This window comes from Lutjanus erythropterus, chromosome 17, assembly GCF_056507025.1.
Source record: "Lutjanus erythropterus isolate fLutEry1 chromosome 17, fLutEry1.hap2, whole genome shotgun sequence".
Taxonomy (NCBI): Eukaryota; Metazoa; Chordata; class Actinopteri; order Lutjaniformes; family Lutjanidae; genus Lutjanus; species Lutjanus erythropterus.
In genome coordinates this window covers 9,284,923-9,299,367 of record NC_139333.1, presented here as the reverse complement: position 1 = coordinate 9,299,367, position 14,445 = coordinate 9,284,923, and the positions used below count along the sequence as shown (strand labels likewise).

The window sequence follows — 14,445 nt, the reverse complement described above, 5'->3', positions numbered from 1 at the left end:
AGTCATTTGCTGCATTGAATTGTTGTATTTAAAATGAAACCATAGCCACCAGTGTAACTCCTCCTTTGAGGATGAGGAGGTGAAGAAGCACGTCGGAGAGTCAGAGTGCTAATGGGGCTCAGTGGGGCCAAAAATGGCCACGCGTGGATGGAATAAATGGGTTTTCTCTGACTAGAATGGATTATACAGTGTCCAGGGAACAGCGATGCAGTAAAATAATCCATATAAAGAAATGAACAGTGAGAAAGTAATAAAGGGGTAGTTCGGATTATCTGATGCAGGGCTGTGTGAGGTACTTATCAATAGCCAGTGAATCACCTACAGTAGATGGCAGTTGGCACACTGCTAGTTAAGTGAAGTGAAGAGGGGCACCAACACAGGAAGCAATAAACTGCTGTGGACAGACAAAACATATTTTAGCCACCTAAAATAGGCCCACCTTAAAAATTCAGTTTAATAAAATGTTTGGGTCCTCCAGCGAGAATAAGCTGAGATGGAGTCTAATTTGAAGGCCACACTCAAAGAAGTGGACTTTGTTTGAGTGCTGTTCATGATTAATCATTAATCAGCTAATCACTGTTAAGAATTCAATTAATTAAAAATGTATTCATGGAAAATTATTCAGTAGTCTGGACATGACAGTAATTGCACCTCATCTGACACAGTTTTTCTGGTGGAGGCATCTGGTAAATAAGGGCTCTTCAGCTTGAAATTAAAAAAAAAAAGGAGAAACAGGAGAAAAATGAAAATTAGTATTTTTTTTCCTGCATTTTGTGATTGTTAAAGATTAGTGAATTAATTCACTGTTAGCGTTTTCAATACTGATTAAGGAAAATGCACAAAATCTGCAACCCTACTACAGCTGAAAGCAAACAACAAAAGCTTTCTGGGTATTAACAGTTCGCTGGATCAGCAGCTTGCAACAAGGATACCAACAAGGTACGAGAAGTAAATATTATTTCCTTTTAAAGCAGTAATACGTAAAAAAGTAACTTGGGAGTAACTTGTCCAACACAGTTGATAAGTTGTTGACAACCCCACTTCGAACAATCCGAACTGCCCCTTTGAGTCTGACTTTGGTCACCAGTGCGCACGGGTCTGTGCGTAATGGCGCGGTCATCACCTACCTACAGCGCTTCCAAACGCTTTCTCTTCTCTTCCACAGGACTCATAAGTCACTTCAGGGTCCCCATGACGAGCGTCTCGGAGTTGAACTCGAACTGGTTGCTGGAGGACGCGGACTTCCCCCACGAGTAAAGGCTGGGCGGCCGCTGCTTGAAGGACGACGTGTACCTGTAGAAGCTCCGGTGCCGGTTCTTCAGGTACTCCCTGTAGTTCTTGGTGAGCAGCGTGTAGAGGAAAGGGTTAATGCAGCTGTTGCTGTAGGTGAGGCTCGCCACCAGGTAGTTGATGCAGGTGTGTGTGTGCGAGGCCAGGCTCAGGGGCTTGGTGTGGTAGAGGGGCAGCAGCTGCCAGATCCAGAAGGGCAGGAAACACGCCCAGAACACGAGCACTATGGTGAAGATCATGATGAGCACCTTTTGTTTGGGGGAGCGCTTCCCGCCTCTGCTGATCACTGAGTTCCTCTGGGACTCCAGATAAGTGCGGGCTAACTTGACATACAGGTAGCCAATGATGAGCCCCGGTGCCATGATGCTGGTGCCAAATAGGACGGTCACGTACACTTTATAAGCCAAGGGCGCCCAGGTGGGTGCGCACATTCTCTTCACCCCCCCGTCCGGCGTGTTCTTAGTGGTCTGAGCCACCATGATCATCATGGGCACCGTGAGCACCAGAGACAGCAGCCAGACCCCCCACGCCAGAGCTTTGCGGTAACTCTTGGAGCGCCTGACCGTGTCCAGTGGCTTGGTGACGGCCAGGTAGCGCTCCGTGCACATGACGGTGAGCGTGAAGATGCTGGCGTGCATGGTGAGCAGGTCCAGGCTGAGCAGGATGCGGCAGCCCACGTCCCCGAAGTACCAGTCCTTCAGGAAGTAGGTGGACACCACGAAGGGGATGGTGGAGAGGTAGAGCAGGTCCGCAAGCGCCAGGTTAATGATGGAGATGTACATGGAGGTGGCGAAGCGGATCGAGTGGCACATCACCACCAGGGTGTACACATTCCCCGACACTCCGATGATGTAGACGACAGATAGCAGCGTCCCGAAAGTAGAAGTGATGACGAGTTCATGATCCACGGTCCCGGAGCCGCCGACCCGCGGAGGACTCGTGTTTAAATTCACAGAATTGTTGCTCATCTCTCGCCTTGATGCTGTCCTTTCCTCTCCTCCGCTGGTCGGTTTGTTTTTGCTCCGCGCTCCTGGACAGCGCTGGAGAAGTTTGGAAAGATGCGCACGGCGCAGGTTGTGTCTCGTTATCCGCCTCTCCTCTGAGTGCCTGCTGCTCTTTGCTCCTGACGTCACCGTTGTTAACGCTCACACTGAAGATCTCATATCAAAAAATTGTCACATCTTCAAAACTAAACGCTTGTCAGCTCCGTTAAAATGGGACAAATCTGAGCGTAAGGGAGAAAAGAGGAGAGGATGCGGAGATGTGATGATGATAAAATGTTTCATTAAAAGTTTGGTCAGCACTGCGCGTGCACCTGATGACACAGCAGCACCAAGGCTATTCAAATGAACTTAGAGCAGTCAAAGCGTCAAGAGTCAATTTTACGCACAGACTTGCGCTGTAAAAAAAAAAAAAAAGTTGAGAAAACTCACGATTTCAAGGCAACTGTCTTCACTCGATTTTTGAGTCAAACTTAAGTTTTGAAAGAAAGTAACAGTTTTACTAGCCTATCATCTTTTGTTGAGATAATTTATATTTCTTCTTTAGATCACCTTGATAAACTTGGCTGCAACTGAAAATATTAAAATATTAATCATTATTCATTTTCACATCCATAAGTTTACTGAACAGTTTCTGACACACATTTTTTTGGTTTCTCAAACTCAAAAATATAAGTTTATCTAAAGAAGAAAAGTAAATTATCAAAACAAAACATTATTAGTTGAGGAAACTTCTTCCAAACTTCAGCATTTGACTTGGTTACAAACTCAATCTATTTAAGTAAACTGCCTTGAAATTCTGAGTTTTCTCTTTCTTTTTCATTTTATAGCGTGGATGCATTGGAATAGCATATATAGTTTATTTATTCTTGGATGAATTGTTCTCCATACACCTATAATTCACAGCTCTCTAATGCTCTCCTTAAAATGTTTGGATTTTTCTCAGATTTATGTGTAAGTCCTGATGTTAAGTCCAGCTCTAAAATGTTCTCCTTAAGATATTTGCAGTCCTGATGTTGAGTCCAACTTAGGATTTAAGATAGTATTCCACTCACCACCAATAATAATTGTTCCTTCTCCTTGAGTTACTTTTCTTTTTCTTATTTGGTTCATAAATTCAGTGTTCTCATCTGGTGGGTAATACATTTTTAAAAGAGTTATTTTGTTTCTGTATTCTGCCCATCAGCTAAACAAACCCTCTTGCCTTACCACTTATCCTCTGAAATGATAAGTGATTTTTTTTTATAGACTGTAAAAAAATAAACTTTGTTTTAACTGAAAAATGTTAGTGCCAGGCTGCCTTAAAAATTTAAATTGACTGAATTTGAAAAGGCAAGTTAAAGTAGATTTGTAATGATTCAAAACAAATAAACCTTTACATTAAATTTGTTGTACTTGTTCCTTTTATGTTTTCTCAGTTTAAAAAGTCAGTTATTCGTTTCACAAAGCACTCAGAGAAGATCTCATATCAAAAAGGTCACATATTCAACACTAAATCCTTGTCAGCTGTGTCTACAGGAATGAAATATGAGTGTAAGGGAAAAAGACACTGATAGATGGGATGAAGTAAATATGTTTCATTAAAGGTTTGGTCAGCACAGAGTGTACACATGATGCCACAGCAGGATCAAGCCTATTCAAATTCACTTCAAAGCCACAAAAGAGTCCATTTTATGCACAGACTTGGTGGTATTAATTATTTTAAAAATCGCCTTTATATCCGAGAACACCCCTTCAGCTATCTGAACTGCTCTCTGATATGATCCAGTGTTTTTTTTGGACTGAGACACGAGGTCTTTCAATACCATTCTATAATTTTCTGCCAAGGCTATCTGTGAGAGAGATCTAAACAGTTCGCTTAATGAGCAAGCATGGAAAAGGATATGCCCAAATCAAAGAAAGCTCTCAAGACTCATTCAATTTAAAATCCTCAATCTCTTCTATTGGACTGCACTGAAAAAAAAATGCTATTGAGAAAACTCATAATTTCAAGGGAACAGCCTTCACTGGATTGTTAAGTTTTGAATCAAACTCAGCCTTTTAAGTTTTGAAATAAACTAAACAACCTGTAGTTTTTTGTTGCAATAATTTACTTTTCTTTTCTCTCTCTCTCTCTCTTTTTTTTTTAATAAATTTGAATTCTTCAGTGTTAGAAGCCCCCCAGAAATCTGTTCACAGCAAATCTGGTTTTTCATCATTTGGGTTCTTGAAAATTAAATTGCCATTCAACATATCATAAGAGCTTAAAACAAGATTCCAGTCACCACCAGTAATAACCGGTGGTTCTGAAATTCTGAAGTGTTCTGAAAATAAATATTAGAAGTTAAGTTTAATTATCTTGAATGAGAAAAATATATTTACATTAACTTGATGAGAAAAGATTAGTTGATTCCACTAAATAAGGTATTCTGTGTTCTACTCATGAACACTTGGTCTTTGAAAACAGAATCAAACTAGAAAAGTCCTCACTCCTAATTTATCATTTATTTATAGCATTAATTTATTTTGAAAATCGCTTTTATATCTCCCAATTAATCTCCAGTGTGCTATTCCCTCGCTGCAAAAGAGACTGATAACGACGAGTTGAAGCAGGATAGATAATTAATCTTTTCTGTCTTGCAGTGACCACATGTTCTCTCACACACCGAGTCAAGCTTCTGATTCTGTACCACAGATCCAATTAATGTCCCTCACTTCAACATTATCGTTACATTAATGAACGGTCCACTGAATGTCATGGAGTTGTGATTAAAAATGATAATCATTTGATGCAGAGATTTTGAAGTGTCATTGAATAATTTAAAACTACATGCTGGGAAGAGAATCTCAAATTAGTTATTTTTTTTATTTTATTTTATTTTTTTTTACAGATGTAGAAATATCTGTTAAAGGGACAGTTCATCCACATTTCCTTCTCTGTGGTGATACAGTTGGTGGGTGTAGGACCAAAACAGCCTCCGTCACCAAGAGAAGCCAGTTTGATGACAGGGAATAACCAGTAAAAGGAACAAAGGTGGTTTTCTTGCTAGGTTTGGCTCCTGGCAGCCCGGGGTTGAGTCACGCCTAACCAAGCTAACAGCAGTTAGCATTTAGTCGAGCTGGTCTTGGAAGCTGTGTTCATCCTGGTTGTGATATTTTTTGCCCCAGGATGGCAAAGGCATGACCCATCCCACTCCGCTTCTGTTTGGCTTGCAGTAATATTCTTACCCCAAACCTACCAATCATCTCTTTCATAGATGTTCCCATCTGAAATGACCCAAACTAAAGATGGCAATGAGTAAAAGCCAATCAGAGTCAGAATAGGGCTAGTCATGACTTTGCACTCGTGGGGGTGGAAAAATTAGCATCCTGGTGACAGTCACTGGGAGGCTGCTGAGCCTGATTCTGTTGTCCCCTAATGGCAGTCATAGTTAGCTACTTAAGCAGCAAATAAGCTGCTAATGCTATCTGTCCATCAGGAAACTCTGTAATTAAATAACTGAGAACTGAAGCAGTGCAGCCAGAGGACATTAGAGGAGAAAACAGAAAGTACTTTCTCCATCAAATATCTGCCAAATTTATCCAAATCAATGAATAAAGTTATAAAGTTGTGCTTTTGCACAGTGAAACCCAGCTCCCAGGAACATTGCAGAACAGATGTATTGTCTGGGATTCACTGGACACTAATTTAGTAATACCCCTGAGGGCTGGGTGAGACATCAACATTTTTTAATCATTTTCTAGGAAAAGACAAATTGAAAAAAAATTGTTTTACCGGTACCAGCATATACAGTATAGCACAATACATACGTGATAAAACACTTTAACACTAATTTTGATTTCATGGGAACTGAGCTTCAGCTCAGAAAGTCACATCAACTATTGTTGTCTTCTTGGTGCAGAAAGCTCAGTTTTCTTTTCTTTTCATTTGTAGAAGAAATAAAGCAGATAGGTTGACATTAGATTAATTATTTGTTGCTACAATTAATTTGATCATCACTACACCCACTGGGCCTATTAGGAAGAAAAAATGTAAGCACATGTACTTTTAGTATTTCCAAACAGAGAACAACTACAGTATGTCCCCCTATATTCTGCATAAAGCTGTCGATTTATTGTCATTTTTCCATTCCTGTGGTGGACTTTGCTCTCTTGCAGCCCCTCTTGTCTTCCTAAATTGATTGGTATGTTGTGAGCCAGCAATCATGAGCCGATGATCTTCCCCCAGACAGCGTAGACGTCCTCAGACTCATCCATGCATGGGTGATTGATCTCCGAGACAGACTACGATACTGTACCATCCATCCTCCAAGCTAAAAGAGACTCTCTGGTGCTCTGTGCCGATTTTGTGTGCATCAGTCACACTTTTAGTTTCAGCTCATTTGCAGAGCAGCACTTGGAGCCAGAAATATATCCATCATTAGTTTGGTCATGTTAGACTGAGAGTGCAGTGGAAGAGGCGAGGTGGCAGCTAACACAACGGCACCCACTGAAGTCTGTGTCTGTTTTTGGTTGTCACATTCTTCATCCTCCCTCCCACATAGTCTGTACACACACATACTCACACACAACTCCTCCTGGCAGATGAATAATTGAATCAAATGCCACAGGACATGACTTCCAGGATAAAACTGGTACAGCAGGTACCTCACAGGAACACTTGTACTTCCTTTGATCTCATGTGGCTCTGCACTTGTCAGGCTCATTCTTACACACAATAAGAATCAGATACATGCAGAGGTGGACATAGTACAAAGTGCAAAGTGAAAGTTTGCAGAAATCCCACTCCTCTTGTCCTACTGTCATCAGCTTTAAAGTGTTTTTTTCCTGCCTGAAGTTACAATGATGACGTAATAACATGGCATCAAAATCTGGACAGTTTCAGAGAGAAAAATGTGCTTAACAGAGGCAAACAACTCAGTCGAAGATCACGGACCACATGCCACACGCCACATTGGCACCTTCACCGCTGGCTGACACAACCATCATGGCAGTCAGTGCTATGGATGTGTCTGAGCTGGTGTGGGAAGAAACCCAAAACATTACTGAAGTCATGGAACAGAAATGGTCGAAACTCACCGACGCCTTGGACAAAATTGCCAGCCGCCCGGAGGGTCAGTCCAAGCGCATCACTGAAGCAGAACAGCTGGTCTCCACCGTGGAGGATCAGGTTGCCGCTCTCGAAATCCACCTTGAACAGAGCAAGCAACTGGGCGTGACTGAACGGCTAAGCGACACAGAGAATCGAAACAGACAATGACAAGTGAAAGCTGTTCAGTCAAATTTTGACTCGAGTCAAACCAGAAGTGTGGACTTGAGTCACATGACATGGATTTGAGTCAGACTTGAATCACAAATTCGATGAATTTAGACTCACCTTGACAAAATCAAAAACACTGGTGACTCGTGACTTCACTTGGACTTTAGCCTTTTGATTGAAAATACTGGACACCTTCTCAGTCAGTCATTTAAAAAGTGTGCTAGGAATCAATTCATTTGCCTTAATTTCCCGACTAAACTAACATTAACACCATTCATAACACTCTAGATCCACTTTTTTTGAATCAGTCCAGCAGTGTCCAATCAATTTGCAGAACCATGAAGAGCTAACATTATGTTACTGAGCTCCCTTTGGACAGAAACTATGCCAAACTATGCCTATGTTGAGGACTCAAAGCTCAAAGTAAGACATTGGATTTGACTTGGGACTTGGGTACTACTTCTTCCTCATGACTTGGCAAATAATGACTTGATCTCACCTCTGAGTTATAGAGAAGGTGGCCCCCCCAACAATGTGTTAGTCAGAGAACATGCAACTCAGATTGATTGGTATTTTTTGTCATAAACAAATATGGTGTGTCAAAAACCATGCAACAGGTAGGATTAGGATAACAACGTGTGTTTCATATCTAGTGATGATAGCACAAGGGCCCATCATAACTACCTCATGCCACTGTGTTCAAAAGAACATTGTCATTTTAATGCCAACGCATTGTTGTATTGTGTTGTTGCCACAATACATTTGCAGATCCTAATGACTCTGAAACAACCTATTGAAAGCACTGACATGCTTGTGGAATAAAAAGCTTATACAGTATACCACAAAGCCTATAAAAGTCCCTACAGAAACACATTTGAATTGTCAGGACAGTCATTGTTGTTTTCTTTTCTTTTTCTTTTTCTTTTTTTTTTTTTTAGCACCCCCAACGCCACCTCCACAAAACAGCATGGCACTGTTGTGACACAGCTCTGGCTGAGTGTCAATATTGTGTGTGTCTCTATGTGGAAGAGCTCAGTCTCGATGTAGAAAGCAGGGGAGAGGCTACAGCATGATAATAAATTACATAAAAATGTAAAAAGTATAAAAGAACCAGCAATGTGGGAGTTTATCAATGCTATGATCTTTAATCCCTAATCCCATCCCTACAGTCCATCCTCACCAGAAGAAGGTTGTCTGTGCAAGCAGCTTATTATAACCCATAATTACATGTATTGTATGGATGGATGGATGGATTGATTGTCTATTGGCTGTTGTAATAATGACAGGAGAAGTATAAAGTGCAAGAAAGTCCACATAGTTGAGAGGTCGGGATGGGTTATACAAGACTTTTACCCTGGAGACCAGAGTTTGCATCCCATTCATAACTTTGTGAGCACTGAGTTATGTATATGACAAGTAACATACTTATTTTAAAGGAGAGGTGCATTATTTTCTGTTTTTATTAAGCTTTTATGTTCTTCCACAGCTTCTGAGTAGTGTTCCATGTGTATTCAAATTCAAGCATTCAAATTTTAGTCATATATGTATGTTTTGATTAAGTTAATACAATATTAAAGCAGTGGTGGCAGATGGCCACCTCCAAAAGAGTCTGGTTCTGCTTCAGGTTTTTAAGAAAGTGTTTCCTTTCCACTGTCACCTCAGTACTTTCTCTTCGTGGGAACTATTAGGTCTTGGTATATAATATTATAAACAATCTGTGTAGACCTGCTCTTTATTAAAAGTGCCCATAGATAACGTCTGTTATTATTTTGCGTTATTTACATAAAATTCACTTAAGCTGAATTGTCTTTCAAATGTAGTTGAATAAAAGTGATAAGTTTATTAAAAAATGCTCAAGTACAGTGAAGAATGTACTTTGTTTCTGTGAAAAGGAGAAAGAAAAGTCAGACTGATTATGTTGCATCACACTGTTGTCTGTCCGTCCTCCAAATGCTGCTGACGACATGAGAGGTGCAGGCTGCAGATGAGCAGGGACGCCGTGACAAACACGATGTAATACACGTTTTCTGTTATTTAGTTCTGTTATGTAACTGACTTCAAAGGCACCCTGGAGATTTCCTGTGAACTATCAGCAGGGCTGCAATTTCATCACTTTAGGGGCAAGGCCACCTGGCTTTGGGTGTGTCAATTTATTGAGGGCATGAGGGCCAAATTCCAGGGCAGCAAGGTCATCAAATAAAGCAATGATCATGTGCACAAAATAATTAAACTTGAAGGTTCAGTGTGTAAGATTTGGACTGGCAAACTAGTCCAAGTCCTGTCCACCCTCCTAAGCCCATTTTAACCTGCACAGTGCAACCACCAACCAGCCCAACTGGGTAGAAAATAGCTCTCTCTGACAAGACTGATGCTTGGATAGACTCCAGGCCTCTGAATAGGATAAGCAGGTGTAGAAAAATCAATGGATAAATGTGGGCCTGTAATTACAAAAGGGAATATACACAAATCACTCCCATCAAATTATTTAAGCACTTTACGGTGAAAATTAAAGCCACATTTCCTCTAAGTCCTCTTTCATTTAGCTGCAAAGGATGCTGCTACTTATCCTTGACTTTTAAAGAACAAAAAGAACAATAAACACCAAATTCTAGTAAAAATAGCTATTAAACTTAAGCAGCTGTTGAACCATGTGGTTTTTTAAACTAGACTGTCACCTTCCAGTTGTTTTATGAACTAACACAGAAAGTGACAAACTATCTGAAAAACTTCAAGTTGATTTAAAGCTACTACAAGGGACTTTCATATTGTTTATCCACTGTAATAACCACAAAATTTAATGTCAACAATAAATGTATCTAAATAAAAATCTCCTCCTGCTTCCTTTTAACTAGCTAATGTACAACTCACTGTACCTTTGTCTGCGAAAATATAAACACAGGCTCGTTTCATTTGGTTTCAAGGAGACTCCGACCTGATGGCCACCATTAAGAATAACAACAGAAATAGCCAGATTGTCTTGTTTACTAATGTAGTTCATATAGAGACATCAGTAATAAACTGATTCATAACCAGTTAAATCTCCTTGTGGTAGCTTTAAAATCAGGTCAAGGAGCAGAATTACTGAGTTTAACGCCTGCAGAAGATGAGCACTGATTTGTGTATAACTCCAGTCAGCTAAATGAGAAAGCTGACACCACCATGGTGTAAACCCACACCTGCCAAATTCAGCTGCCACCCCCATCGACATGTCGCACGCTCACACCCCTCTACCTCGTTCTGTCAGTCCCTTACAGTTCAGTCATCAGCTGAGGCTTTTGTTTTTTGGGAGAAGATAAGCTGTTCACATGCGTCCATATATGTACACAATACAACAAAAATATACTGAATGTCACTATGGAAACTAAGCATGCAGAGTCCACATGAACCAGGAATAAACAGGAAGATATGTACACATGTACTTTATCAGGGATTCTGTAAATCTGAGGTTATGTAACATGAGCACTCCAATCACAGTTTGTGCAATGCAGGTTTTTATGATCCAAAAATATACAGTGCCTCCTCCTTTCTAAACAGAATTCAATGCTGACAAGGTGTTCAACAAAAAAACAAATTGCAGTTTGCAAAACAGGGGGGTAGAAAATTACAGGTGGAGAAGCAACAACTTACAATTTCACTCAACATGTGAAGCTGCTAAAGAATGTTAAGTTCAAGCTCTGTTGTTAAAATGGCAATACATTTAGTGAAGAGTGCATTATGACTTGTTTAGGCCTTGAAGCCAGAGGTGGGAAGTAACTAAGTACAAATACTTTGCTACTGTACTTAGTAAGATTTTTTTAGGCAAATTGACTTTTTGCTCCCTACATTTTAACACAAATACCTGTATTTTCTACTGCTTACGTTTTCAAAGCAGGCTCATTACTTTTATGTATTTGAGGAGAATTATAGATATATTTTTTTTATTTTGCCTTGCCAAGATCAAGACTGATTTCTTCCTAACTGGATGGGACAATAATACATAGAGAAGAAAAAAGTAACGAGTAGAAAAATGTCACAAAAGACATAACAAGGTGAAAATGATGTATTATGACTAAAAACAATGTAACAAGACAATAAACAATGAAAAAGACATAAAAAGGTGTAACAAGATGAAAGAGAAGTAACCAAATTAAAAAGAAGACAAGACAAAAAACAACGGAAAAGACGTAAACAAACAATGTAAAAGACATAACAAGACCAGAGAAAAAAAAATGAAAAGGACAAATACTTCTCACTGTTTTTACTTTTATACTTTGAGTACATTTCTGAGCCACATTTCAAAGTTCAGGACTTTGGAGTTGACTCGGGACTTGCCTGTGTTGACTTGGGACTTTAGCGCAAAGACTTGTGACTTACTTGTGACTTGCAAAACAATGACTTGGTCCCACCTCTGGTACACACATGCCTGTGTATCAGTTCAGAATGAAAAAAACAAGAGGAGAGCTCATTAAGATGCTGACAGTTTTGATCTCACATGACTACATATATTTGTATGCAAAGTGAGGTGAAAAACTGGATGTACACGCTCATTTACATACACATAAGACCTCTTCAGTCTCTTCCAGACCTCTTCAGCCCATCACGTCATGACACACTCTGCAAAAGTGGCCAAGCAATCACAGAAAAAAAAAAAAAAAGAGCTCAGTGGGAAAAAAAAGTGGCATTCAGCTAATGAATCTGACCTTTCTACATCTACACTCCCGTGTTGTTCAACAATCTGGATATAAAGCACCTTGTAAATAATGTATCAAACACCTCGTCTAATCTCCATCTGTGGCAGTTGCTGCTAAACGCAGAGTGTGTCTTGCATGATCAAACAACAGATGTTGTTTCACTCGCCAATTCACAAGCAGATGTGATGTCATTTTTGCTGCTTTTTTCAACACTGGTAGTCAGCTGATGATGCTAATGATGCTAATTCTGAGGAGAAACCTCATTTTCTTATTCTACAGTAAAACTTTTTTTTTCCATATTTACACAACCATGAATTATGCCCCCTCCCCCGCTTGCTTCTGAGTATGTTCTGAGAATGTTTCGCCTTTTACATAAGACTTCTCAAGCTCAGAGCCTGTAAATAGAGCCTGTGTGGCCTTTACGGCACAAAGCCATCTCTGCTCGGAGACAGACACGTCTCCTCACACTTCTCATTCGTCCACAGAAATGACATTTTTCTTTTTCTTTACCAGAAAAATACCCTCCTTCTTGGCTGATACTCCCATATTCTCTCATCACTTCCCACTCCTCTTTTCCCTCCCTTTCTTGTTTTGACCTGTCACCCTGATTCCCATGATTTGTGTGCCTCCATTCCATTCAAATCCTCCTTAATGTGGATTCAGACCTCCTCATAAAGTCCATACATGGGAAAAAAACACACAAACACATTATCCCTCTGTGATAGCTGCAGTGACATACTGTGTAACGTACAGTACTTGTCCCATATTTGCGAGGCCGTGGGACCTACAGTATTTTAATTTCTGCCGACTTCCTGCGCTGCAGGGTCTGTGGCTGCTTTTATCACGAAACGATCTCATCAGCATTACAGCTCAGCCTGTAGGAGCTTCAATGGGAAAATGTGGGTAAAGTGTTAGGAATATGTCACCCTCACCAAAAAAGTAAGTTAACTTAACTGAGTTAGTAATTTTAAAACTAAACTGAACAAAAAAAACTCTGCAAATGTTTTTGGAGAAACCATTTCCTTAGGATAAGCAGTGAATAAATTAAAGGTACCTTGAGGAGTTTTTGACTAGCCTGATAAACAGACTGCAATTTCTTTTCACTTTATTAATCTATCTGACTTGGTGTGACATTAACTCAAGGCAAGGCAAGTGGAATGTCTCATGCACTTAATGTGTGATGTTTTTTAATCTGTTTCCCTGTGTTTCTGGCTGTGTGGCAGCTCTGATCTCAAATACCCTGTGCTTCTTTCTGGCTGACAATGTTCCTCCAGCCACCTGAAACCATCCAGTGTTTCTGTTATATAAAATTACATTTATTGCCGTCACTGCCTCAGACTTTTATGAAATGTCATGAAGCTGCAGATGTACAACGCTGTAGAGCGACTGTATCTGCTCCTCTGAGCTCAAAGTTAGCTGGTTAGCAGCTACAAGTCACTGAGATTTTCTTTGCCGCAGTGGAAAAAATCTCAAGAGAAAATTTGATCGATCATCTGAAACATATCTGGGAGACTTTGAGCAACCCAAGCTGAGTGCCATCTAGTCCAATTATATTCCAGAGAAAGCAAACATCTCTATGTTAGATATCTCTAAAACTCAGAAACTCAAACTGAAACCGTCTAGATGGATAAATAGCACTACAGGTATTGTATTTTGTATATTCTATGCATATATTTTTGATTTTGGGGTGAACTGTCCCTTTATCTTTTATTTTACTCTAAATGGGATCATAATTCACAAAATGAACTTAATCGATTGGGACCATGAATTCATTATGAAACTGTTTTCTGAGGTAAAAAAAAAATCAAGTGAGAATTAGAGTTATTTTGCCATAAGCTTACATGCAATCTGACTTCTTTTTGCAACCGACAGAGTCAGAGAGTTGTACACGTCTGTCTACTGAAATACGTACCCTATCCTTTGTATATAAGTTAATTCTTTCTTTTACTTGTTATGCTGGTGTATTTCGTCTGTCCATCAGCCTTCTCTGTGGTTCTTTTCATTGCTTTAGTTTCATTCTAACTTTTTGCTTCGTCAGCTTCTGGACTGACCACCCTCTCGACACACCATTTCAGTGGTTGTGTGGTTGGTTTGTTTCTTGCTGCTGGACTTAATCTGTAGAATTTAGATTGTTTCCCCGGACAAAAACTGCAGATCAGTGCACAGTTAATGTAACTGCTGACCTCTTCATTCCTTGATGTACTTTTTTTTCTCATAGCAGGTGCTTTCTGCTAACTGAGCAACA

General features: G+C 40.0%; 1 protein-coding gene across 1 annotated transcript; it reads right to left on the bottom strand.

Moving 5' to 3' along the window:
• Positions 1 to 1,168: 1,168 nt before the first annotated feature.
• Positions 1,169 to 2,848, bottom strand: LOC146311688 (urotensin-2 receptor). The gene has a single exon (XM_084741289.1). The coding sequence runs from the start codon at positions 2,256 to 2,258 to the stop codon at positions 1,176 to 1,178; it is 1,083 nt and encodes a 360-aa protein (XP_084597415.1). The 5' UTR covers positions 2,259 to 2,848; the 3' UTR covers positions 1,169 to 1,175.
• Positions 2,849 to 14,445: the final 11,597 nt, after the last annotated feature.

Bases quoted from the DNA above. Each gene is read 5' to 3' on its own strand.
- LOC146311688 (XM_084741289.1), bottom strand. From the start codon at position 2,258: ATGAGCAACAATTCTGTGAATTTAAACACGAGTCCTCCGCGGGTCGGC.